Here is a 26083-nt window from a genome sequence, read left to right on the forward strand (position 1 = left end):
GGAGACAGTATGGCCTAAACATTTGAGATGCAAACCGGAGGCTGCATAAAAAGATTAGCTGAAATAATCACCAAGTATGTCTTTCACTTTCTCAACAGTAATTTGTAAGTCGTTTCATGTTTTAACCCACTCCTGCCTACGAGCTGTAACTAATCTCATGAATGGCTCTGAGTAGATGGCTGTGAGCCAAATACACTACTGTGAAACATGTCTGTGAGGCCTTCATAAGGTAAGGGGAAAAAGCACTGCTAGATTGCTTATGCGAGGCAACAGCTCCAATGGTTATTAAATCAGTACAGGTTTATGGGTAACTAAACCCTGTGTCAAAAAAAAAACAATGTAAAAATTCTTTTTAGTTTCATAATAAAAAAATCAGAGTAAAGGAGGTTGTTTCTCAATGCACATATCAGGATGTGAGTCATAAACTGCATTTCCCTTTTTAGGGTTTATCTTGTGAGTCATCATCAGCACTCTAGTCTATACGACATTCCCATCACGTGCATCAACACTACTGTGCTGCTGACCTATAAAAGAGCAATCACAGGACTGCGCTCAACTATGTAGTCATCCTTATTGTAATGTGACAACACATCTGTTTGACCGATCACAATTTCAGGAAATCCTTAAAAGTTCCTGGAACTTTCGTTTTTGATACTTCCAGAGAAATGCACAAAAGTCAGCTTCAAGGTGTGGAGGAGTATGGTGGAATTATACATTGTGTAATGTTTCTATGTTCTTTCCATGGAAAAAAAGGAGTTATTAGACAGTTGAAATCGACTGACCCAGACTCTGTTTATGTGAAAGCAGACTGAGCAGCACAACATTTACATTGGTAGAAAAAAACCCCAGTTCATATCTCCGTGGTGATACTGCCCTGTTCTTGTGTAGACTCATTTCTAGGTCACAAAATACCCCAGTAAGTTTGGCTACACCGAGCTGGCTCATAAAAACTGCCAAGCTTCAAAGAGAAAAAAACACATGGATTCCATTCACTGCACATACAGCCAGCAGCTTCACGCAGGCCATATTACTGAACAATTCGCCAAAGCAAATTGCTTCCACAATTCCACTGTAAATGTGAATCATGAGTCTTGAAAATGTACTAGACAATGACTAGAATTAATATTGACATAGTCATCACTTGTTTTTTTGGACAGCTGACTTTCACATATACTGGGCCTACTGTGAACATACTACACAGTAATGTCATGGGATGGGATATTGCACACTCTTAAAATGTACAGCTGTGTAAATACCATGCCACTGATATAATTATAAAATAATAACACGATAATACACTTGCATCACAAATGACAGCAAAACGCTTATTAGCACAGTTTTTTGCAGCGTCCAAGTTCACACCAAGAAAGATTAACTATCAAGATAACTTCGTATATGTAAAAATCGTTCTAATTAAAGTTCTTTGCATCCGTCCAATTGATGGTATAAGCAAACACAATAATGCAGAAAACACTGCTGGAACGTGCACTGCAGTTTGGCGCAGCTGTTTACAGAATGTTATCGTTCGTCAGTGTGGATGCTAACATCATTTTAGTGAACATTATAGTTCTTGGTGTGAGCAGCCCCTTAGAATTGTAGAGAAACTCTGCTGTTTTCATGGCATCATGTTGGCAAAAATGTTGGTGAGATTCTTAAGTAAACAAATTGGGCGATATTGTACAAAAGATGGACATGACCTTGATAATTTATCATGAGATGCCCAGCCTTGACTTATTGTGTTTCTCATTGAGCCCAACTATGGTTTCTAATCAGTTAATCTGGTAAAGGTTCTTGTATTTTCGTAAAATATACGATATTGGAAACATTATATGTCACTGAACATTCCTTTAAAATTGCTTTCAGCTTAACTTATTTATCATCAACCCTGTACATGCCTGTATTTCCTGTAATTACAAATGGCAAACTTGTGCAGGGACTAAAATTACTGATACATGGTGAGACGGGACTTCAAAGACGAGGGCAAATTAATGGTACAATTGGAGGAGTCACTTCTATAAAAAGTCGGTTTCATGTCTACAGCACCATACAGAAGTAGCAGTGCTTCTACTGATTAAATCCTAACAAAACTTGTCAGGGAATGGTAAGAAGGGCAAATATGTACAAATACTTTGCATGCAATTTGACAGGAAAGCTACAATGAAACTACTGTTGATGTATGTTAAATGTAAATGTATGTTCTGTATGCATTACTGTCACATGAGGCAGTTGATGCTTAAGGCTTTTTTTTTTTAATTCAGTTGTCTGGAGGAACCCTCCAGCTGTGACCTGCTGCCACTGAACCAACAGTGGGAGGTCACAGTAGAAGGTACCAGAAGCCACACAGACTGGCCTCCAACCAGGCAGCCATAATTATCAAAACCAACCAACAAAGTTAAAGAATACAAACAGAATATCCTTATTAAATCAAATTGATTAATCTCTGCCTTGTCCATTCAAAACGTCTCATTGCTCTGTATTGGAAAAATATTATATGTCCCCCTATTAATCACTGGCTGAAGGAATTATCATCATGTCTGGCTTTGGAAAAGTTAACTTATAGTATTAAACATAGACTTGGTGAATTCTATAAAATCTGGGGCCTTTTTTTACATTTTCTTGAAAGTGCAGATCTGCAGTGTGCCCTTGACCCTTGAATCTTACTGCCCTGTAATTGTCTGTACTGCTGCTCTGATGTCTGCATCTGTTTTTGTTTTTTTTGTTTTGTAGCTGCTATTGTTATCTTAATGGCATTGCATTGTATGTGTGATTATATGGCTCTATGTATCCTCATTTTTTATTATTTTCCACTTGCTCATTTAGTCTTCCTGTTTTAGTTTTTTTTTTTTTTTTTCTTCTTCTTTCTTTTTTGGACCTTGATGGATGAGATCTTTGGTGGGTGGGGTTCATATTGTTTGTTCATGTCTTACTCAAAATGTCAATAAACATATGTTTAAAAAAAAAAAAAAAAAGAATATCCTTATTGGTTTGGTTCTACATATTTTGAGGTCATAGTTTGAATTTCAAGGACCTTCTTGTATTCTGCCACAGCCTTACATACTAAAATAGTTTAACAAACTCTGCTAGCTTATAAAACTTGAATGTGGAGCTTTTTCTAAAAAAAAAAATGCTGCTCCTCATCTCTTCATGACTCTTGACACAGGGCCATTGTTGTTTCACTTTCAAACCATGCTGCGTGTCACCTCCACAGGAAGAGAGAAGTTAACCTAACTTAACATTCACATACAAGCCAAGTCAAGGGCCGAGTAAAATCCTTATTAACTTTGGGTTAAGTTGCTGCGTTGGTATTTGAAGGTGGCGTTATTTATAAAGCTACTTGGCACGAAGCCATTGGAGGCTGCACCCGGTATTCAAGTCACACATGGTTTGATAGCTGCCTGCTGCTGCTATAAGGACGCTACAGTTAGGTGAGGTTTATGTCTTTGTACAAGCAATATATCTGTATGTTACATGTTGAGATGTAAGAAGAAGAGAAGAGTACTTTATTAATCCCACAATGGGGAAATTCAACCTCTGCATTTAACCCATCCTTTTTTTTTTTCACACACACGTGAACCCACCATGCAAGGAGCAGTGGGCAGCACATTACTGCACCCGGGGTCCGGGATTCCGGGGTTCGAACCAGTGACTCTCCAGTTATAAGCCCGATTCCTAACCTCTAGGCCACGGAGTAAGTAAGTAAGTGAGCTAGTTATTGAGCGCTTATTATTGCGGTTTAAATGTAGAATGTGTTACCGTTGAAAAACGTTTACATCCGCTCGCGCCAACATGCGTCATGACTCGACTGAAGACGTGCCTCCACCATAGACAGTATATGAAAAAAAAATTCCACATTTCACCTACTTGTCAGTGGCTGCTTCGGTGCCGGCTCCGTCTTTCTTCAGCTGCTCGTCGTGCTCCACGGCACCTTCGGTTTTCGTACAGTAGGAGCGGAGCGGGGCGGCACAGGGCGCGGTGCGCAGCGCCGGGCGGTGCGACGCGGCATGGAGGACCCTCAGTTGAGTAGAGACCGCTCTGGCATCAACGGAGGCGGCGCCGAAACAGCAGCGGCGGGTCGGTAACCAGGTCTTCTGTCTAGAGCCGGACAAGGGACGCTTGAGGCTGGCTTCAAACAACTCCTTAAGCACTGTCGAAAACCTAAACTGTAACATCTCAATCCTGTCAGGCGATTAGAGAGAAATTAGTGGTTCCAAAAGATATTATCCGGTAGCTACTGAACGGTCGTTACGAAAAATATCTCCAACCACGTTGAGTGTCTGAGCTGCGATGACTCAGAAACACCGGCGTCCAAAAATAAATAGAAGTGCACGTCCACGCCTCCCACCGCTCCTATTGGTGGATTTGAGATAAGGCCCGCCCCCAAAGACAATTTATGACGCTCTCAAGTTTGTTATTGGATCACTTTTGTGTCCGTCATTATCGTTAAAAGGTTTGACAGTAGACTCTAGCTTCTGCTGATTAACGTCATAGATATGACCTATTAATGACTCTTACACAATGTTTTCACTAATGGTTTTAGATACAATTATTATTATTTTTAAATCATTATTTACATATGTTAGTTACATCCTTATGGGGTATATATTTTGTTCTGGAAAAAATGTTTTTAGTTGAAAATAAAAATGTCTTGATGAACAATGATAGGCATGAATGTTGCTGTTTTTTTTCATACTTACTGCATAATTGTTTTTTTTTGTTATGTACTTCTATACCCCGTTAATTAATATACTAAGTACTGTTGTAACTTAACAAAATCATAAATGGGTTTTCTCTGGGTATTAGATAAGTACAAAACAAAGACAAAATAAATATGTTAATAATAATAATTAGTAGTAGCAGTATTATTAATGATTAGCTTTAATTCTATACATTCATATTTTCCTGTGCTTTTTAGCCTAATATGTCATTGTGTTGTATGCCTGTTTTTATAATAATAATTATTATTATCTGCCCATTGTTTAATTTCCTGCAAATCTATCTAACTATCTATCTATCTATCTATCCATCCATCCATCACTATTATTATATTATTAGTATTGTCAAAGCAATGACATATTAGGCTAAAAAAAGATCACCAGAAGATGCCCTTAGATTTATACACTATTATGCAATAATGAAACTAAATCCCAGATGTATGATGCAGAAGTGTTTCTTCTAGTCAGTGTTGGGGAAGCTACTGTGAAAGCTTAACTTCACACTATAGGAAGTTGAACCACAGCTGAGCTATTCTAGGCAGAAATCCAGTTTGGTTAACTAAAACTACTAGGACAAAGTAGTTTTATTAAAATGATTAATTATGTACATGTGATACCAAATTCTAACAAAATATGATAGAAACAAGTTCCAATGTCAATTAAAAAAACCACTCAACTCAGTTTGTTACAAAAAGTGCTAATTTATTAATATATATATATTTTTTTTTTTACCAGTGAAGGGTCATATTTCGAGCAGGTGATGTAGAGGTCGCTCAGGACAGTCTAACTAACCCACTGACAACTAGCAGTTATACTTTTCTCTGCATAAATAAAGATGTTCTTATAGGTTACTAGTACTGTATAATGCTGATGTTATTTTTCTTGGCACTGAAATGCATTTAGCAATGTTTATTTTAATAAACAAAAGTAAAGAACATACATTACAGCATGACATTTACGCAATGCAGCAGGATTTTCAAGAAGAGTCAAGAAACTATATAAAACAGTGCAGTAGTATCTTGTCAATATTTTCCTATATACATATAGCAGAATCATAAATAATTACATTGATTGTTGTTTTTATGCAGTCAAGTGGCTTTGTTCTGTTTTCCTTTTGTTACTGACGGCTGCACTGAAAACATTGCTTGTACTTGATGAATAAAATGTCCCATTCTGAGGAACCCAATGGCACTTTTTCAGTAGGAGCTACCAAAATCGAAACAGATGGGATGTGCTGATGGCAGTTCTTGATAGGGTTCAGGGAGGTCATGGAGGTCCGGGAGGTCTTGTAATTCCGAAAAGAGTTCCTGAAGAGCTTGTTGAGCGTCCAGCTACAAGGATACAAAAACATTTTGTTTACATGAACTGCAGAGGAAAACTTAAGTGTGTAAGGTGAGAAGTGTCAGATCTACAGATAGTTATCTTCCAACTCCAGTGGTGGAAAGTAACCAAGTACATTTACTCAAGTACTGTAATTAAGTACAATTTTGATGTACTTGTACTTTACCTATATTATTTCCACATATGTAACTTATTACTTCTTCTCCACTATGTAAGAGGCAAATATTGTACTTTTTAGTCCACTACATTTAGCTGACAGCTTTAGTTACTTTTCAGGTCGAGATTTAACATAACATGAGATTCAACATTTAATATATGATCAATTTGTTCTAATGTTATAAATTAAATCATGTAACATTATATGATGTAGTTAAAACCTACCCTACCTTAGACGACCTGCTTCCAAAATGCACTAAGAAAACATATATATGTATTTAGATGTGGAATATTTATGACAATCTGAGTGGGTTCATTCTGCATAACCCTACATTGACAGCATAACTGCATAACCCTACATTGACAGCAGTAAAATGCTGTTTACATAAATGAATCAATAATAACAATCCAATAATATACTTAGAATATATAAAACAACCTGAGTGGGTCCACTCTGCATAACGAGTACTTTTACGTTTGATACTTTAAGTACATTTTGATGCTGATACTTTTGTACTTTTACTTCAGTAGGTTTTGAATGCAGGACTTTTACTTGTAGTGGAGTAATTTCACCGTGTGGTATTAGTACTTTTACTTAAGTAAAGGATCTGAATACTTCTTCCACCACTGTCCAGCTCAGCCTCTCAGTTTTATGAAGTATTTTTGTGTGTGACAGCTAACTTATTTGTTGAAGTCTCACTGCTCTCATCAACCTCACTTACTCCTAGTGGTCCAAAGCTCCTGTGCTCGTGGTGTAAACACCAACACTCCCCTGGTGCTATGAGTATTCCCAGCAGCACAAGTTCTCTGAGCTTACTGGTTGCATCTGCAGTTAGCAGTTGGCATTACTTTAGCAATAATTTAAGCTTTCTGTCCATCAGGACACATAAATCACCAACAGTTGAGGCAAATACATAGACAATAGTAAACAATAAAGTAGAGCTGCATCCATTATATGGGATTCTTATTTGTATGGCTGTCTCAGAATCTGATCCACTTTACAGCATCAGTGTGTGACATGTGTTGCGCACTCCTTTTGTGGTGTGACCAGAAAAATTACTCTAAATAATGTGTAAAGTGTATCAATTGTTAGGAACCCAACATGGCCAAAAATGCCACTCTGGGGAAATTAGTTAGTAGTAGTTAGTCAAACCTACATGTGTTCCTATGTCCATATCCTCAAAGGGAGCCTCGTTAGGTGGAGATGGAGGTGGTGTCGGATTGCTGTAGAGAAAACCAAAAGATTAAGGTATATTTTTTCTATTCACAGTGAACAACATAAAAACAATGTTGTTATTTTGCATTTTAAGCAGTAGAAAGTGAAGCAGAAAACATTTTCTCTATAATGGGAACAGCTGTAGGTTGTCAAACATATAACATGCAAAGCTGTTATTATTTTTTTCTATGCTGTTATCTCAAAATCCCAATTTAATTCTGTAATTATTAAGACAATAATTAAGACATATTCCCTTACAATTTCAAAGTATTTTGTTTTATATTTACAAGGGACAAACAAGTAACATGTTTTATACTTCTTGTGAATATAATCCATTTAATATAATTTGCATAGATTGATTTTGTATACAGTTACTGTTGCTGTTTTGACCCAAACAACATATTATAGCTCCTGGGGAAAATGAGTTAATTATTATCTTCTTATCTCGAGATAACAACATTTGTTTCCTAGAGATGTAAACGATGATTTATCTTGGGATAATGGTATAAAAATGTTCTCTGCTTCCATACAAAGCTTGAGTATATTTTGTGTAATTTGTTGTTGTAAATAGTGTTTTACTTACTCTGAGAAAGATGCATTATTCCTTTTAACGTAGCCAGGGTTGACCTTTTTAGGAGCCGATGCTGCTGCATAAACAGAAGTGATCAAAGGTCATTGCAGGGCTCATGTTCAATAAAGAATAGCATTTGCTTAAGAACATGACACTAACTTAAACTGTATAACCTCAGCATCATTTGAAACATTAACATGATAATCATGAGGAGCTTTATTTTCTCTAACTGTTGCTGGAGGTTTATTCAGCTCATTGTTATGCATACTGGTTATACAAGCCAATTTTTCTCAGCAGTTTTGTAACAATAAGATTTATTTATGAATTTAAATTCCTCTAAAACATTGTACTTTGTAAAAGTCAAGCAAGAGACAATACCAGATGTGTAGTAGCGTCCAAAGGCAGTGTCTCTGTGGACGTCTGGGTAAAGATAGATCAGAGGGTTCCTGTGCACTTTCCTGTTAACTCTCACACTGTAGTTGTTGATTGTGTCTGGCAGAGACGTGGCCAGCAGCTCGTTCTTGATGTACGGGTCTACTGCGTGCACATGGGTCTCTACAAGAAAACCACACACAGAAAGAAAAGTAAGCAAACACAAGAAGACAAAGAATTCTGCATGTTTAGTGTTGAAATCAGTTGTATATATACAGTTGTATGTCATTTGTACATAATGTGTTCTCATGGTATGAAACATGGTATAAACACGGGATTCAACAAGCAATTCAGATTTCACTACGCCAAGTATAGGACCAGAAAATACCTTCCCTCAGCTGAGCATCTCTGACAACAACCTTTTCAAGGTATGCCATATCTTACTCACAAGCCAGGGTCTCTGCAGGTTTCAACGAGTCAAATTTAAGACTTTTAAAGACTTTAAGACCATAATGAATATAATTTAAGACCCATTTCACATCCATACTGGCAAAAAAAGTTTTATCGCCCCCTGCTGCCCATTAGAATGTCCTTTCGCTTTTTCAGACCTAGAGGCATCTCCCACTTCAAACAGTCGACGAGCATGATACAAACTGTCACCATGACAACAAACACTAAAAACAAGTAGTCTCAAGTGATTGTAAGCACCAAATATACAGTCATGGAAAAAATTATTAGACCATTCCATGGTCTTCTTGATAAGGATTTTGGTTATTATCAAGAAAACCATGGAAAATGTCAATCTAAACTTTGAACAACAGATGTACAGAAACATACCACCATTGGTGTGCTCCACCCAGCTGAAGGTGATGGCTCCATCTTTGATGCTCTCACTAAAGCGGAGCACAAAGGTCCCAGTTGGTTTCTCCTGCAACAGAACCTGAGTTCTCTCCCTGCTCACAAACCCCATGATGCACCTGAAACCCACAAACAGATTATTATAAGAGTTTATTTAACCAGGAAGCATGGTGAAATAATTTTTAGGAGACTGTCGAGGTGGGGGAAAAATCGATGCAGCATCGTATCGCAATATTTTGCATGGCAATATTATATTGATTCATGGCAGTCAAGTATTGATTGGTGGGCTCACTTTTAGGAATGTACTGGAGATATTGGTATCATATGAAACTAGAAGATCTAAGAAAATCTATAGGATAACGCTGGCTTTTTTAACGTTTCATGGTGAGTTTCAATGTGCTCATGTGACCTCTGATGTAATGCTATCTCAAAGAAAATAGGCTCTCTGGGTTCCCACAAGTCTCCTCTTTACATATATCATTTCACAAATATTATACTTAGTTTCTTTTGTTCAGACAAGGGAAAAGTAGGAGATGTTTTTTTGTCTGAACAAAATAAACTAAGGATAATATTCAGAAGTAAACAAAATTAATTTGCTTGAAGTATCTTTTTTTTTTTTTTTTTTTCAGTTCAGTTTGACTGAATACTTTGTTGGTCAGTCTGTGGGTTTGACTCTCATTGTGGAGAAATAAAAAGACTGAAGTGAGATGAATACACTAAGAATTTTCTCTTATTTGACAAAACAATTCTTGATTGAATTTCATTTTGTGGACACAAAATGCAGTTTAACAGTTAAATCGCAATATATTGTATCACAATACTCACCATATCACAAAAAATGCTGAAAATCGCAATACTATCGTATTGTTCCCACCTCTAGAAGACTGTGTGATTGCGTCACTGCTGGCATGGAGGCCACTCACTCTTAATTCACGTTTTTGTGAATTATATTGTCAATGATAAAAAGCAGAATGAGATGCAGCTTACCCGTCCCGCCAAAGATCCACCAGGTGTTTTTTAATCAAATCAAGGATTCCATCAATCCAAAGCCAGCCGTTGTCATTCTGTCCACACAGGGAAGCAAGAAGTCAACACACACACACACACACTGTAGTCCTCCAGGTTGTACCAACTATGAAAACTACAATGTAACAGGAGTCTTGCTCAACAATCACCTTGGAGAAGTTGCTCCAGTAAACAAGACCATCAGAGTCGTCACCTGCAAAGAAACCAAGAGCTACATAAGAAATGTAATGAAAACGGCATCAACTGAAATAGAGAAATCCTATATCTATACGTCGGGTTTATGTCACTCTCATGTCTGTGCAGTGTGAAGCTGCAGAAGCTTAGCTTAGCTTAGCACAAGACCGGAAACTGGTCTGAACAAAATCCCTCTATCAATACCTCTGAAGCTCACTAATAAATGTTTGTTTATTCTGTACAAATGGCAAAATATTGAATCAGTCTTTGGGACAGAGAGAGAGAGGCATTTGTACTTTACCTGAGTATTTCCATTTATGTAACTTTATACTTCTACTCCACTATATTTAGCTGCCAGCTTTAGTTACCTTTCAAGACTTAATATGAAAAATGTATAAAATATGATTCATCTAAAATGATTATGGGTTTTTATAAATTCAACAAAAATAACAGTAACAGTAAGTTAACTAGTTAAATGAGCCCTACATTGACAGCAGTAAAATGCTGTTTACATAAATGAATCAATAATAACAATCCAATAATATACTTAGAATATATAAAACAACCTGAGTGGGTCCATTCTGCATAATGAGTACTTTTACTTTTGATACTTTAAGTACATTTTGATGCTGATACTTTTGTACTTTTACTTCACTAAGTATAGAATACAGGTCTTTTACTTGTAGTGGAGTAATTTCACAGTGTGATATTAGTACTTTTACTGAAGTCAGGGATCTGAATACTTCTTCCACTACTGGAATAATGTCCATCTCAGAGTCCAAGGTGATGTCTTTCCTATAAATGTCTTGAAGCTAATACTAGAAAGCGACATGGTTCAGTTCTATGGAAGAGGCGACCAACTACTCACCCACAAGTTTGTCTCTCAGCGTGGACAGCTGGTCTTCGTTGAGCTCCCGGTTGCCAACGGTCAAAAACTGCCAGCTCAGAACCTGAGACAGCTGCTGCCAGGTGAGAGGAAGAGGGTCGACGAAGAACGACAGGTTCTACACAAAAACAAAGTCACTTATTTAGAAGGTAAAAGCATTAAGACATAAAACGCATGACTATGTCTCATCATACAGCTGAACAGAGCCTGATGTAGTTTATCTGTTGGACTGAGGTGTGATGGTTCTACCTTTGGCTCAGTGGCTGACAGCATGTTGAACCACATGACCGAGGCCCAGGCACTGGCCACCTGATTGGTGCTGGAGATGACGACCAGAGGCAGAGAGCTGGCCTGGACCATCACAGGAAGAGAAGACTGTTCAATATTTCAATTCAATTCAACTTTATTTATAGAGCGCATTTCATGCACAAGGCACTCAATGTGCTTCACAATGTATATACATAATTACAGTAAAAAAACAACAAAAAAAACACAGAAAAACAAACAAAAATTAATTACAAATTAATTGAAGAGTGCAGGTAGACAAGCTATTCACCACATATACACTTACTTACTCACACATGTGTAGGGGTGTGCCATATCGTATTGTTCACGATAATATCGGTATATTTTTTTTATGGTTAAAAAAAAATGCATATCATGATATTGGCAACATTCCTACTTCTTGATGTAGTGGTTAAAGTTGTTTTAATCACAAAAAGCTACTTACTCCCTGTAGCTAAACACTTGCAGCTTTTCAAAATAACAGCACGGTGTGTTAACAGAATCCACCACAGAATTTACAAGAAGACTGTCAAAATAAGATGCCTTAAATAAAACATACAAGAACCTTTATTCTCCTTTACAAAATGTCATTAAAATATGCCCCGGGAACCCCTAAATGCTTATTTTATGGGCAGTCCGTGGCCTAGAATATTTATTCTATTTATTATTATTATTTGCTCATACTCAAGAGTCAAGAGTAAAACATTTTGTATTTGGCAACTGTTGAGATTTGCACTTCACACTACATTTTAGATTTTTATTTATTAATACAGACTAAAAAAAAATCATATTTTCTATATCTTTTTAAGTATTTCCTAATATTGTCAACAATATCGTTATCGCAAAAATAGCCTGCAATATCGTGATATTCTTTTAGGGCCATATCGCCCAGCCCTACACATGTGCAATAAACATGTTTCTGCTCTGATAATACAACACTTTTAACTGAATATACTGTCAGTTCAGCAGCAAAGAGCACACAGACACTGAAATGCCTCCAATTGTGATTTGAGTGACATGTTTGCTCACCTCAATGTTAAAATGCAGCCCAGCGTGCTGAAACTCTGTCACAAACTTAATGATGTGGAGTTCTTCAGTGACTATGAGACGACTCTGGTGAAGAAGAAATGTACAGAGCTTATTTTCTGCCATGATCCAAAATCCAATGCAATAATCCCATAGGAGATTTCTCAATAGACCCCATGGAGATGCTACTACCTAAATGCAGCCACAGAGCTGCACCATTAAGTCTCGTTTGGCCACTTATCATCAACATTATCACCTTATGAAGTTGATATGTCACATGCAGCAGATACAGAGCAGCATTCATTTGAGCTGTGAACACCAGCACTGCCTATACAAACTGAGATTAGTGCTCTAACTTTTTTTGTGCCAAAAAGTATTTTTTTTTGAGAGCATAAGTAAGTACAGGTGCATCCCAATACATTAGAATATGATGGAAAATTCAATTTCCAGTAGTTCAAGTCAAACAGCCCCAACCAAGTATTGAGTCATATAGATGGACATACTTTTCCAGGCCAACATTTTCATATTAAACATACTTTTAAAATTGGTGTTTTGTAATATTCAATTTTTTTGAGACAATGAATTTTAGACCTTCATTAAATGTAAGCCGTAATCATTATAATTAGAAGAAATTAAATAAATTAAGACATGAAATGTTTCATTCTGTGTGTAAGGGATCTATATAATGTGTTATTTCCACTTTTTGAATTTAATTACTGACATAAATAAACTTTTCTATGATATTATAATTTATTTAGATGCACCTGTATTTAGCAGAGCTACCAGTGGCATTAAATGTCCACAGCCAGCACATGGCAATACATAGAGTATCACATGTTTGTTTACATCTACATATAGCAGTTGTGACTGTGAAAGTCTCATCTTACCTCACATGATCCTTTGGGTTTTCTTTTGGCTTCCTTGAGTGACTGAAAAAGGAACATGCACTTATTACATACTGTGCTATATTTGTTTGATGTATGCATCATATTACATGTTCTGTTCAAGCCATATTTCCCTTTATCAGGCAAATAACCATATTTGGTAACTTGAGCAGACATCTATAACAGGTCTCCTCGCTCAAGCTTTCCTTTATTGGCATTGTATTAAAAAAGTATACAACTAAGTTTACGTGTGCATCTCATATATAAGGTGCTTTAAAAAAGACATTCAGACATTATGCATATGTAACAAGTAGGCTAAAAAGATAATAAATAGTTTAGAGGTAAAAGATAAAGTGTTGATGTATGCAGATGATGTGTTATTGTCTATTTAGGGTTGCTGTGGGAAAGAGACTATAATAAATATAATAATAATAATAATAATAATAATGACTCAATTGACCTCGATTTGCAATATAAAAATGAAACATTTTGCAAAAAGTCTTGTAATATCCTCCAATAACACTTCAGGGTTCACATTTTCAATTTCCAGGAGTGCCCTTTAAAGGGTTAATGAGTTTAACGCCACGTTTCTAAGGTTGAGTGAGTTTCATACCATGTGAACGAATTCTGCCACCGAGCCTCCACGGGGCGAGTCCACCACGTCCAGCACCTTACAGTCGTTGTTGTTGAAGTCAAAGCGACGAAACCTGCAGCGACATCAGAGCAGAGTGAGTCCACATCCAAAAATATACGTTTTTATGAATTCATCAATTTTCCTTGCAGAATTTCTATCTGTTAACAGTTTTGGTGGAAGCCTTCACTTACCCTTTAATTGTCTTGGTTTCTTCAACATCCCTTAATTTGAGAAGGAAAGAAAAACAACAAACCACCAAAATCAATAAAAAGTTCAAAAATGAAATGAAGATTTCTGTTTTTGTAAAATAATGGATATACTTTGTTTCTTTGACTTACTTGTCAAACACAGGTTGGACTTTGAGCAGACACTTGAATTCTGGGAGGTCTGCTAAGAACCTGAGAATGAAATAAATAAATCTTTCTTTCTTTCTTTCTTTCTTTCTTTCTTTATTTATACATAAAGATCTTCAACACAGGACGTTCTGCAGTGCATTACACTAGAGAAAATTAGGCTTTCCTTAAAAGGGTCCTCAGGCAGTTTCTATAAGATGTGGCAGCCATTTACCACATACATTGAATCTCTGAATATTGCAGCAGAAACCTGAGCCCCCCCCCCCCCCCCCCCCTTTTATTTTTTTTTACTATTTATTTATTTTATTTTTTTATTTTATTTACTTATTTATTTTTTACTTATTTATTCCTTATTACTTTATTTTCAATATTCATATGTATATGTGTATGTATGTTTTTATTTATTTATTTATTTTTATTAATTTTTTTTAATGGCTATGTATCTGTATCTTTCCTTAATATTATGTCTCTTCGCTTTCTGTTCCCTTGTTTGTAATCTGTGCCTTGCACATGTATGTCGTGAGTATGAATGGATTGAATGTGTGTAGTTCAGGGTGGGTGGGTGGTTACATCTGGGCCGATATGTCCATAATAACTGGATCTTAAGCTTGTTTTGGAACCATTGTCTTTTGTAAGAACTGAGATCCTGACTGTTTGTAAAGAAAGAAAAAACCAATAAAGAAAGTCTGGATTAAAGATCTTCAACATAATAATAACCATACAGTACAATTAACGTTCTGTACAAGTATAAAGTCACCAAGAGGGTCTGATAAGTCATTTAATCTAACGAGCCTTACCTCACAGTCACTGAGAACCGCACCCCAGTCTTCAGGATCAGAGGTCGTTGTGGTAAACTCGACATGATCGGCTGTTTCTCAACCACCAGAGCACTGCAAAGCAAAACCGTACAAAGTGTCAACAGTGTGAGAGAGTGTGTATCATTCTGTATGGATACGACACAGGAGATTTATGATACTGTGTCTCACTTTGCAAGAAGTTTTGTGAACAAGGACAGTGTGACTTTTTCAATTTCTGCCAAGGGATCGCTGCACACATCAGTTCTGCTGTATTTCTTGTTCAGGTCTTGCAGTTTCTGCAACTGTTCACGTACCCGTAGAAGCACCTCTGCTACAGCTGTGAACCTGCACATGCAACATAAACAAACACAGTCACACATAACACCAAGTTTGCCATTAGGTTCTTAGTGTGGCATCAGAGGAACGTTCCGGTAACGCTTTATAATAAGGTCCTTAATAACCATTAATTAACAAGTAATAAGGCATTGTTCTCGCTTTAGATCCGGTAGTTGCAAAAAGCATACTTAACTTATAGTTAACTTATAATAGATGAGCAATAAAGTATATTTTAATATCAATAAGCAAACAAAATAAGATTAATAAAGGCATGGCAAAGACATAATGGGTGGGTCATGGGTGTTTGTAATGCCATTATTAACACTTATATAAGCTTATAAACACACAATAATGTTAATAAGCATCTTGTAAGGACTTACAAGGGCCTTATTACTTGTTAATTAATGGTTATTACAAGGACCGAACGTTTCTTATACAAAGCTTCTTCCTCAACATGAAACATGAAGAGTCAAGGTGGGACTAGTAAGCTCTCACCACTTCTGGAGATGGTCCAGAGAGGCGTCAACTGGACTTCCAATGCAGGACATCTGCTGCCTGAGCTTCCACTCGGGCAGCTCCACATCTGTAAGAGTCGCCACAATCTGCTGCGTCAGGTTCAAGATGTTCACTATCTGCTGCAGGACCATCTGCAGGACGACAGAAGCACAGCAAGCATTAAAACTGATAAAAAGACCACATTAGGCCTTCTGTATTTTTTATTAAATGAAGATTCTCTCATCTCTGTTTAGTTGTTTTCTTCTGTATTTTGTGTTTGTGTGTGTCTAATTTCCTGTCATGTTAAGCGACTTTGAGTACCTTTAAAAGCGCTATATAAATGTAATGTATTATTATTATTATTATTAAGATTGAAGAAGAAGATTACTTTATTAATCCCACAATGGGGAAATTCAACCTTTGCATTTAACCCATCCTTTTTTACACACACACCATGCAAGGAGCAGTGGGCAGCACATTACTACGCCAGGGGAGCTGTGCAGGGGGGTTAGGTGCCTTGCTCAAGGGCACTTCAGTCCAGGACCTGTCAGTACCGGGATTCGAACCGACGACTCTCCAGTTGCAAGGCCGATTCCTAACCTCTAGGCCTTGACTGCCCATATATATGTCATATAACTCTTTTACTGTGTATATATGTGTATATCGATGCATATATTTAAATATATTTATTCATTGATGTTCATACCACTACATGCAACAACCTATTTAACCTATTCAAACATATTTTCTCCAATGTGCAATGTCTGTAAAATGCAAAGTACTTTCAGGAAAACAAATAAACACTAAAATATATATTAATAATACATGCCAAATAGCAGATATGTATGTACATAATGTGTACAGAATGTATGTATATGTATATGACGTTATCTCCCGTTTTACTCAGCCAGTCGTCATAAAACCAGCAAGACACGAGACACAACAGTTTTATATGCAACAAAGTAATGCAACACCCAGTTCAAACACTCCCTCTAGTGGATGTTTGCCTCAGTTTCCTTTCAGGAAAGGATCTAAAACCATCATTAATCAACTTTTTTCACATTCAAGAGTGCTTATCATCGAGGATATAATGCAATACTTGTGATTATTATCTCCCAGTGGAATTGTGTAATACTGTATCATCAAAAAAGTTATATCTAGCATTTTGTCAGGAAAAGCATCCCTGACTTAAAAAAATAAAGGATACCCACTCAGATCTTCACCAAGGTCATACCTCACATATCTCACAATGTTTACAAAGACTGAGAAATATTTGTGTTGGCAACCGTTTTTCAGACCTGCTCCATCTTTCAGTTTTTATAAGGGATTGATTGGAAAGTATACGTGTTTTTTTTGTTATAAACTGTTTAAGACAGGGGTGTCAAACTCAAATACACAATGGGCCAAAATTTAAAACTTGAATAAAATCGCGGGCCAACATTGAACAAATAAACCTTTAAATATATACCAAACATGTTTTGCTTTAACATTAAATATGGAACCAGCAACAAACAGAACATACAATATATAACTAAATAGTGCAGACATGCAAAATCAAATTTCATAATTTATTAAATAAAAATGTAATAAAAATCGTATGCCTCTTTTCTATTTGCATCCTTCTGATTTAAATATCCAAATAAAGTTTTTCAACAGGTTAATACATTTAAAAATAAAATAAAATATTATAAATCTAGTATTAGCTGTAAATGCGCCGTATAATACCAGCGGGTCAGCTTTTATAGTACAATAATAATATAATAATTTGCTAATGGCTCGCAGGCCAAATAAAATTACACTGGAGCCAAATTTGGCCCGCGGGCTAGAGTTTGACACCCCTGTTTTGAGACATAAAATATTTGAGGAAACAGTGAACCAGTTGTGCATCTACAGTACCTGCTTGGTTTTTGTGAGCTGGTTGGTCAGTTTAAGACATTCCTCTGCCACGACAGCCTGGGACTGGGCCAGTCCAACGTTCTGCTCCACTGGAAATGACAAAATGAGACATATGAAGCATGAACTCACACCGAATGTACGTCCTGTTTGTTTCTTTCTGTCTCCCACCGTACCTTTGTTCTGCCAGGTCTTCTGTATGAAGTCGAGGTTTTCATATCGGGACTCCAAGGACTTCATCTTCTTCTTCATCTCCTACAGTAGGAAATATGACAAATGTTTGTGTTCATGATGGGTGTCAGGTGGAAAACAAACCGGAATAAAAAAATATGTATATAAATAGTCCAAGTGAATATACCGAAGTCTGTCTTTTCAGCTCATTCACTTTGTTGTCCAGCTCTCTCCATTTCTGATCCATGGCTGGACTGCTGCAGCTCTAACAACAAAAAAACACACACATTTTTTTTTTTACACCAAATTACTCTCAACAGTTCATTCTTAAAAAACTCTTTTAGAAACAGTGTTGTCTTGTGTACAACGTGCCATTAAAAAAGTGTAGATTTGTCCCTTCAGAGCAGAAAAAAAATGTTTTCAATTCTGACTTGCTCAAAAATAATAATATTTAGTTACAAAATAAGGAGGCACAGAAGTATTCAGATCCCTTTCTCAGGTAAAAGTACTAATACTACAGTGTGAGATTACTCCACTACAAGTAAAAGTCCTGCATTCAAAACTTACTGAAGTAAAAGTACAAAAGTATCAGCATCAAAAAGTACTTAAAGTATCAAAAGTAAAAGTACTAATTATGCAGCATGGACCCACTCAGATTGTCAAATATATTATTAGATTATTGTTATTATTGATGCAATTAAGTAAGTAGTGGTTTATTTTCTCAAACCAGGGCTTATTTTAACTATTAAATATATGGTAATATATGTGGTTTAACTTAATAAAATGTCTAATCACTTGAAATGTTTCATGTTTTTTATGTTAAATCTCGACCTGAAATGCAACCTGGCAGCCTTTCTTGGATTTTGTGGACCAAACGGAAGCAGAAAATGTCACCCTGTAATACATGTTAACCTCTTACTTGTAGTCTCACATATGTTCTTTCTGTCTCCATTATTGTTATTATTATTATTATTATTGTTTACGTGACACACCCTATCAACAAGTACATGAAATGACTTCTTTGATTTAGCGGTGGGGAGGGTGGGGGGTGGCAACTAGGGTTTAGTTACTGTTTGTATTATGTTTGTATTTTGTATAATGTGAAAATCTCAAATAAAAAGACCTTGTTCAAAAAAAAAAAAAATCTTGACCTGAAAAGTAACTGAGCTAAAGCTGTCGGCTAAATGTAGTGGAGTAAAAAGTTCAATATTTGCCTCTAGTGGAGTAGAAGTATAAAGTTACATAAAATGGAAATACTCAAGTAAATTACAAGTAACTCAAAATTGTACATAAGTACAGTACTTGAGTAAATGTACTTTGTTACATTCCACCACCGAGTACGTGGCACCACTATTCCCAATACTAAGACAAGAGGTGGGCATTTCTTTCATAACTAACCTTGAAATAACTTGAAAAACTATTCATCAATCTGATATCATCAGTCATCTTACCTGAGCTTCACAGGCTGAAGCCAGGATGTTCTTCTCCTCCTTCAGGCATTCAGAGAGGATCACAGCCAACCCCAGAGGCTCAGCTCCAAAGCATTTCTGAGAAAATATATTTTTTTAAAACAAAACTAAATATATCAAGAGGTGGCAATGTTTCTGCCTGGAGAGACAATAAATAAAAAGTAAAATGCATTATACATTAAAATGTATAATGCTCAGTTCACAAACAAACCAGCAAGTAGTCTTTCATCCCTCGAAAATTAGGTCCCTGTAAGATGTTGTTCTCCTGGACAGAACGGTTCCACTGTTCCTCCAGACACATCACGAGTGAGTGGAAACAAGTGTTTGCTGTATCTGCATCCACAGCAGCAGAATCCCTACCAGAGCAACAGAGAATGGACATTAACCCTCTGGAGTCCATCGAGTCATTGAACATATAATGAGCATGCTTTATTTACAGTAATAACTTTATTTATATATATAACAGACAAGCTGAGAAAGCCAGTTGAAAGTGCCATTTATGTTTCTAGACCATTTTTAAAATGTGAATTTTCTTTCTACAATGAAAAATATTACTATTTTTAATTCACATGCAAATAGACCGTTTTATAGTTTTATTTATCTATTATTTTTTCTGCTGCTTTTTGTGTGCATATATATATATGTATATATATATATATATATATATATATATATTTTTTTTTTTTTTTTTTTTTTTTTTTAAAGAAGATACATTTCCATAGAAACCTGTGTCTTTTGTTTGTATTTTGGGTTCCTGGCAGCTTTTTACTGTACTATAATTTGAAAAAATGAAAAATCAGACTGATAGCCAAGTGTTTGTGGAGAGAAAGGAGCCATGCATGTGATGTAAGGACAGACTGAAAGATGCTAAACACCAACATTAATGCATAGTTGACAAATTTGAACCAAAATCTGCAGACTTCAGAGGTTTAATGTAGAGACTGTATCTGTCTCTATGGGACCCCCTTTAACGCAGTGTATTTGTAATCTTGGTGCATAATGTACCTGTCTCTGAGACAGTTTATTTTGTGCCTGTTTTTTGTTTCAGACGTAAATCATTTAGTTCATAGTCATTAAAAGGTAACTAAAATGCAATAAATAAGATGTTAAGAGGGTTTATAAACATGTCTAAAGGATAAAATGTTTAGATAAAATGTATTGCTTTTATGTGGGATTTTTTTTGTGAATTATATCAGGGTCACAGTCTGATTTGAGGGCATTGTGGGAAATGTGAGGTTGAAATGTAAGGCCAGGTCAGTTTATTATGGTTCAGTTGTTATTATTATGTTATTATCATTATGGGTCAGAGCAGTAGAGAAGGCTGTAGAGAAGAGCAGGCAACTCCATGTGGTCCAAGTGGAGCACACAGTCATTTTCCTTTTATATGTTTCATGTTTATGTTTATCGCTCTTAATGTGCCCTATTGTGGACATTTGTGATGTACTTGACAGTGAGTGGGAGTTGCATGTATTTTCAAACTTTCACATTTTTTATTGTAGTTTTCATGGTGTCTGCTGAAGTACAGGAAGAGAGAGACAATAATGCTTCAAGACATCTGTATGAATCGTGGGCATTCATTTCGTTCGACCTGTGTAGTTAAACATAATTTGTATCCCAAATATATTTATTTAAAATTCTTATTTTTTGTTTTTGTTATCATTTTCATACACCGTGGTGGAAGAAGTATTTAGATCCTGTACTTAAGTAAAAGCACTAATACCACACTGTAGAATGAATCCACTACAAGTAGAAGTCCTGCATTTAAACTCACCAAAGTAGAAGTGCAAAAGTATCAAAATGTAGTTAACCCCTTATCAGGCAAAGAACTATATTTGGTAACTTCAGATAATATTTTGAGAAAAAAGTTGCAAATTTACTAGATTAAAGTGGCAAATCTACAAGAAAAAAAGTTGCAGATATAAGAGATTTAAAGTGGCAAATCTTTGCGAAAAAAGTCGCAGATTTACGAGAAAAAAGTGGAAAAAAAGCAACTTTTGCTTTTGAAACTTTTGAAAAAAGTTGCTTTTTTCCCACTTTTTTCTCATAAATTTGCAACTCAGATGTTAAATCTGGACCTGAAAAGTAACTAAAGCTGTCAGCTAAATGTAGTGGAGTAGAAGTATAAAGTTACATAAAATGGAAATACTCAGGTAAAATACACAGTACTTGAGTAAATGTAACCTACATAGTCACATTCCACCACTGATCATACAGTTATTATCTTACAATGCAAGGTTCAATCATTTATTGCCACATCAACCACAGCTGATTTGAATATTGAATGGTGTACTCAACAACAACAAAACATTATGATCTCATTGTACACACATCAGGGAGTGTCAGCACAGAACAATACAATCAATACAGTACACTAGTGCAGCTGTTTGACTCATGCCTTTAAAGTTCCAAGTAAAAGTCTGTGTGCTTCTAAATAATAGAACTAATGACGCGTTTATGATATGGATTGCTTCAGGATAAGTGTTATGAGGAAGTGTCTTTTCACACCAGTTCACGTCACCAGGGCTGAAGAAAGAGAACCATGTCCTCCCCAACTTTCTAACTATCTGTGCATTACTTCATAATTAGTCATTTATTTGTGGTTAAGTAGATAAAGTTAAATATCATTTAGTAAAATCCAGTTGTCGTTTTGAATGCAGGACTTATATTTGTAGTGGAGTCATTACCATTTAATTTCATACTTCTACTCCACCACACTTTGAGGCAAATATTGACTTTTTACTCCACTATATTTAGAGGACAGATTTGGTTACTTTTCAGGTCAAGATTTAACATAAAAAACATGATGCCTTTAAAGTTATTAGACTTTTAAAAAAACAACAACCTCATAACAGTATATTAAGTACTTAAAGCTTTATCTTTAAAAAAAATTAAAATGCTGCTTGCATAATTGCATCAATAATAAAAAATCTAATAATATATTTAGAATATATAAAACAATCTGAGTGGGTCCATTCTGCATAACGAGTACTTTTACTTTTGATACTTTAAGTACATTTTGATGCTGAAACTTTTGTTCTTTTACTTCAGTACATTTTGAATGCAGGACTTTTACTTGAAGTGGAGTATTTCCATTTCATTTCATACTTCTACTCCACTACACTTTGAGGCAAATCTTGTACTTTTTACTCCACTACATTTAGATGAAATATGAGTTCAATTTAAAATTATGTATTTTTTTATAAATTAAACCATATAACAGTATATTAACTATTTAAAAATAAGCCCTACCTTGACAACAGTCAATGTTGCTTACTATACATAAACAAATCAATAGTAAGAATCCACTAATATATTTGGAATATAAATTTGAGTGGGTGTGTTTTGATGGTGATACTTTTGTACTTTAATTTAAGTAACATTTTGAATGCAGGACTTATACTTAGTGGAGCAAGTAGTGTGTAATGGCATACAGATAGACAAAAACCATGTAGCATGGAATTAGGTCAAAGTAAAAGCTCTAGGTGGAGTTAGACTTAATGGGATGCAACAGACATTGTTCTCAAAGTGTCTCTCTTACCAGTCCTGGCTCTCTATCAAGGCGCACAGGTAGTGGCGGATCTCTCTGGGGAATTTGCTTTCATACAGCTGGCTCACCTGGCCCTGGAGGGCCGAGTCCAGCTTCAGCAGCTCCTGCCACTGGGCCATCTGCAGACAAAACAGTCACCAGTCTGATGAAATAACAACATCACTGTGAAGTCAATAATGGCACTACGGTAATGTAAAGCTTAACAGTGGCGGAAGAAGTATTCAGATCCTTTACTTCAATAAAAGTACTAATACCACACTGAGAAATTACTACATGACAGTAAAAGCCCTGCATTCAAAACTTACTGAAGTAAAAGTACAAATATATCAGCAAAATATACTTAAAGTATCAAAAGTAAAAGTACTTAGGTGCATCTCAATAAATTATAATATCATAGAAAAGTTTATTTATGTCAGTAATTTCATTCAAAAAGTGGAAATAACACATAGATCCATTACACGCAGAAGGAAACCTTTCATGTCTTAATTTATTTAATTTCTGCTAATTATAATGATCAAATCAAATCAAACTTTATTTATATAGCGCTTTTCATACATAAAAATGCAACACAAAGTGCTTTGCAAAAAAATAAGAATAAAAACAAACAATAAAAATGACAAAACCCACCCCTCCCTGCCCCACATACACATCTGTAAGTATACATACACAAACATGCACACATTATGATTATGGCTTACATTTAATGAAGACCTAAAATTCAGTGTCCATCCATCCACTTTTCCATCATATTCTAATGTCTTGAGATGCAGCTGTATAATGCAGAATGAACCCAATCAGATTGTTTTATATATTCTAAATATATTATTAGATTATTATTATCATTGATGCAATTATGTAAGCTCTTTAATTTTGTAAAGGTAGAGCTCATTTTAACCACTAAATATACTGTTATGAGGTTTAATTAAAAAAAAAAAAAACTCATAAGCTCATAACTTTGAATGCATCATGTTTTTTTATGTTAAATCTCGACCTGAAAAGTAACTAAAGCTGTCAGCTAAATGTAATTGAGTAAAAAAAAGAAGCAATATTTGCCTCAAAATGTAGTGGGGTATAAGTACAAAGTCGCATGAAATGGAAATACTCAAGTAAAGTATCATTACCTCAAAATTATACTAAATTACAGTACTTGAGTAAATGTACTAAGTTACTTTCCACCACTTAAAGCATACGACTTGGTTCTCCGTAAAAAAAAAAAGAACAACCAGGAGGTAAGTTAACCCTATAAAGCCAAGTGTATCATATTTGATACACAAGTTGTTGAGACCTACATCATCAGTCTGATTTTTTTTTTCCTGAAAAACCTGATGTATACATGTGTGTGTGTGGTTGATTTAAAAAAAACCAACTGAGCAACAAATTGCACAAAAAATACCAGATGTAGCAAAAATGATACAGGTTCATTGCTGGGTGAAAACTTAATATCAGCAGATAAATATTTTTTTCTTGCATATTTGAATTAAATGTTAAAAGGAAAGTCTTAATAGGATAAAAATGTTCGGTTTTATGTTTTTCTTAGTTCAAGAAAAACAAACTGTGAGCAACAAATTGTACAAAAAGACCTGATGTATCAAATATGATACAAATTAGAATTCATATATGCAAATTGATTTATTTATTTTTTGTCAGCAGGTTCAATAAATACTCAAGTTTTTAAAAAATATAATTTTCTGGCAATTATTTCATGGTTCAGGCTTTATAGGGTTAAGCTGGCTTGGTTGCATACCACATAGAAAAAACGCTTGACGCTTTAACGTTTGCCTTTGACGTTGCTACCTGAAATCTGCGCATTAAAACGAAATAATTCCCTCTACGAAGCAAAACCGTTTTCTATATATTCCTACAGAACAAACAATAACTTACCTTTTGGCTGTCGTTGTTTGTTCTTGTTGTTTATCGATAGTGTTACAAAGATATGTGTGGAAAGAGAAAGTATACTGCAGCCTTAACGTCCAGACTTGCTCCAGTTATGAGTGACAGGAAGAGCGAACGGGGGCGTTTCTTTTATCCCCCGGACCCTCCCACCCGCTCAGATGATTCTCGGGAAATGCTCCGCTGCGGAGTCAAGTCAGACGGCTTTACACAGTTACAGCTTCCGCTTTAACAAGACGGAAAGAAAAAAATATGGTAACGATTTATATTAAGGTCCTTGTAATAACCATTAATTAACAAGTAATAAGGCATTGTTCTCGCTTTAGATCCCTTTAGCTGCAAAAAGCATAGTTAACTGTTAACAAGTGCATAGTTAACTTATAATAGATGAGCAATAAAGTATATTTTAATATCAATAAGCAAACAAAAGATTAATGAAGGCATGGCAAGGACATAATGGGTGTTTGTAATGCTATTATGAAGAATTATAAGATACTCATGAGGCTTTTATTAATGTTCTTGTTATAAATCTCTTATAGCCTGCTATTAGCTGTATTATAATGCCATTATTAACACTTATATAGGCTTATAAACACACTGTAATGTTAATAAGCATCTTGTAAGGGCTTACAAGGGCCTTATTACTTGTTAATTAATGGTTATTACAAGGACCTTAATATAAAGCGTTACTAAAAAAATAAATATTTATTGAAGAGTTTTCACAATCGGTGGTAGAATAAGTATTCAGATCCCTTACTTCAATAAAAGTACGAATACCGCACTGTGAAATTACTCCACTACAAGTAAAAGTCCTGCATTCAAAACATACTGAAGTAAAAGTACAAAAAGTATCAGCATCAAAATGTATTTAAAGGATCAAAAGTAAAAGTACTTGTTAAACAGAATGCACTGTACTTAAATAAAAAATTTTTACTTAAGGATCTGAATACTTTTTACACCACTGTTTCCCACAGTGAATATTGAATATTAT

General features: G+C 35.5%; 2 protein-coding genes across 5 annotated transcripts in view; both read right to left on the reverse strand.

The window, feature by feature from the left end:
- glsb (glutaminase b) overlaps positions 1 to 4310 on the reverse strand; it is a 45904-nt gene extending 41594 nt beyond the window's left edge. For 2 of the 3 annotated variants that reach the window (XM_059342224.1, XM_059342227.1), the window contains exon 1: positions 3862 to 4308. In XM_059342224.1, the coding sequence (XP_059198207.1) occupies positions 3862 to 4169 (308 nt within the window). In that variant the 5' untranslated portion in view covers positions 4170 to 4308. Of the gene's footprint in view, positions 1 to 3861 lie in introns of all 3 variants that reach the window. The other variant, XM_059342225.1, reaches the window with a different exon arrangement.
- Positions 4311 to 5413: 1103 nt separating this feature from the next.
- On the reverse strand, positions 5414 to 25253 carry LOC131978857 (signal transducer and activator of transcription 1-alpha/beta-like). Of its 2 annotated transcripts, none has more exons than XM_059342657.1 (24): positions 25084 to 25253; positions 23194 to 23321; positions 19867 to 20011; positions 19638 to 19733; positions 18374 to 18451; positions 18192 to 18270; positions 18019 to 18107; positions 16123 to 16274; positions 15481 to 15636; positions 15292 to 15384; positions 14480 to 14539; positions 14333 to 14362; positions 14121 to 14214; positions 13511 to 13552; positions 12627 to 12710; positions 11562 to 11663; positions 11295 to 11430; positions 10402 to 10445; positions 10214 to 10290; positions 9206 to 9345; positions 8375 to 8551; positions 8009 to 8069; positions 7367 to 7433; positions 5414 to 6043 (listed from the first exon to the last, which is right to left on the reverse strand). In XM_059342657.1, exons 2-24 carry the CDS (start codon positions 23319 to 23321, stop codon positions 5909 to 5911), a joined length of 2265 nt encoding a protein of 754 aa, XP_059198640.1. In that variant the 5' UTR covers positions 25084 to 25253; the 3' UTR covers positions 5414 to 5908. The 2 variants fall into 2 exon arrangements, with proteins under 2 accessions (XP_059198640.1, XP_059198639.1); XM_059342656.1 differs by having other exon boundaries at positions 8009 to 8072.
- Positions 25254 to 26083: the final 830 nt, after the last annotated feature.

Source organism: Centropristis striata, chromosome 10, assembly GCF_030273125.1.
Source record: "Centropristis striata isolate RG_2023a ecotype Rhode Island chromosome 10, C.striata_1.0, whole genome shotgun sequence".
NCBI classification, from domain to species: Eukaryota; Metazoa; Chordata; class Actinopteri; order Perciformes; family Serranidae; genus Centropristis; species Centropristis striata.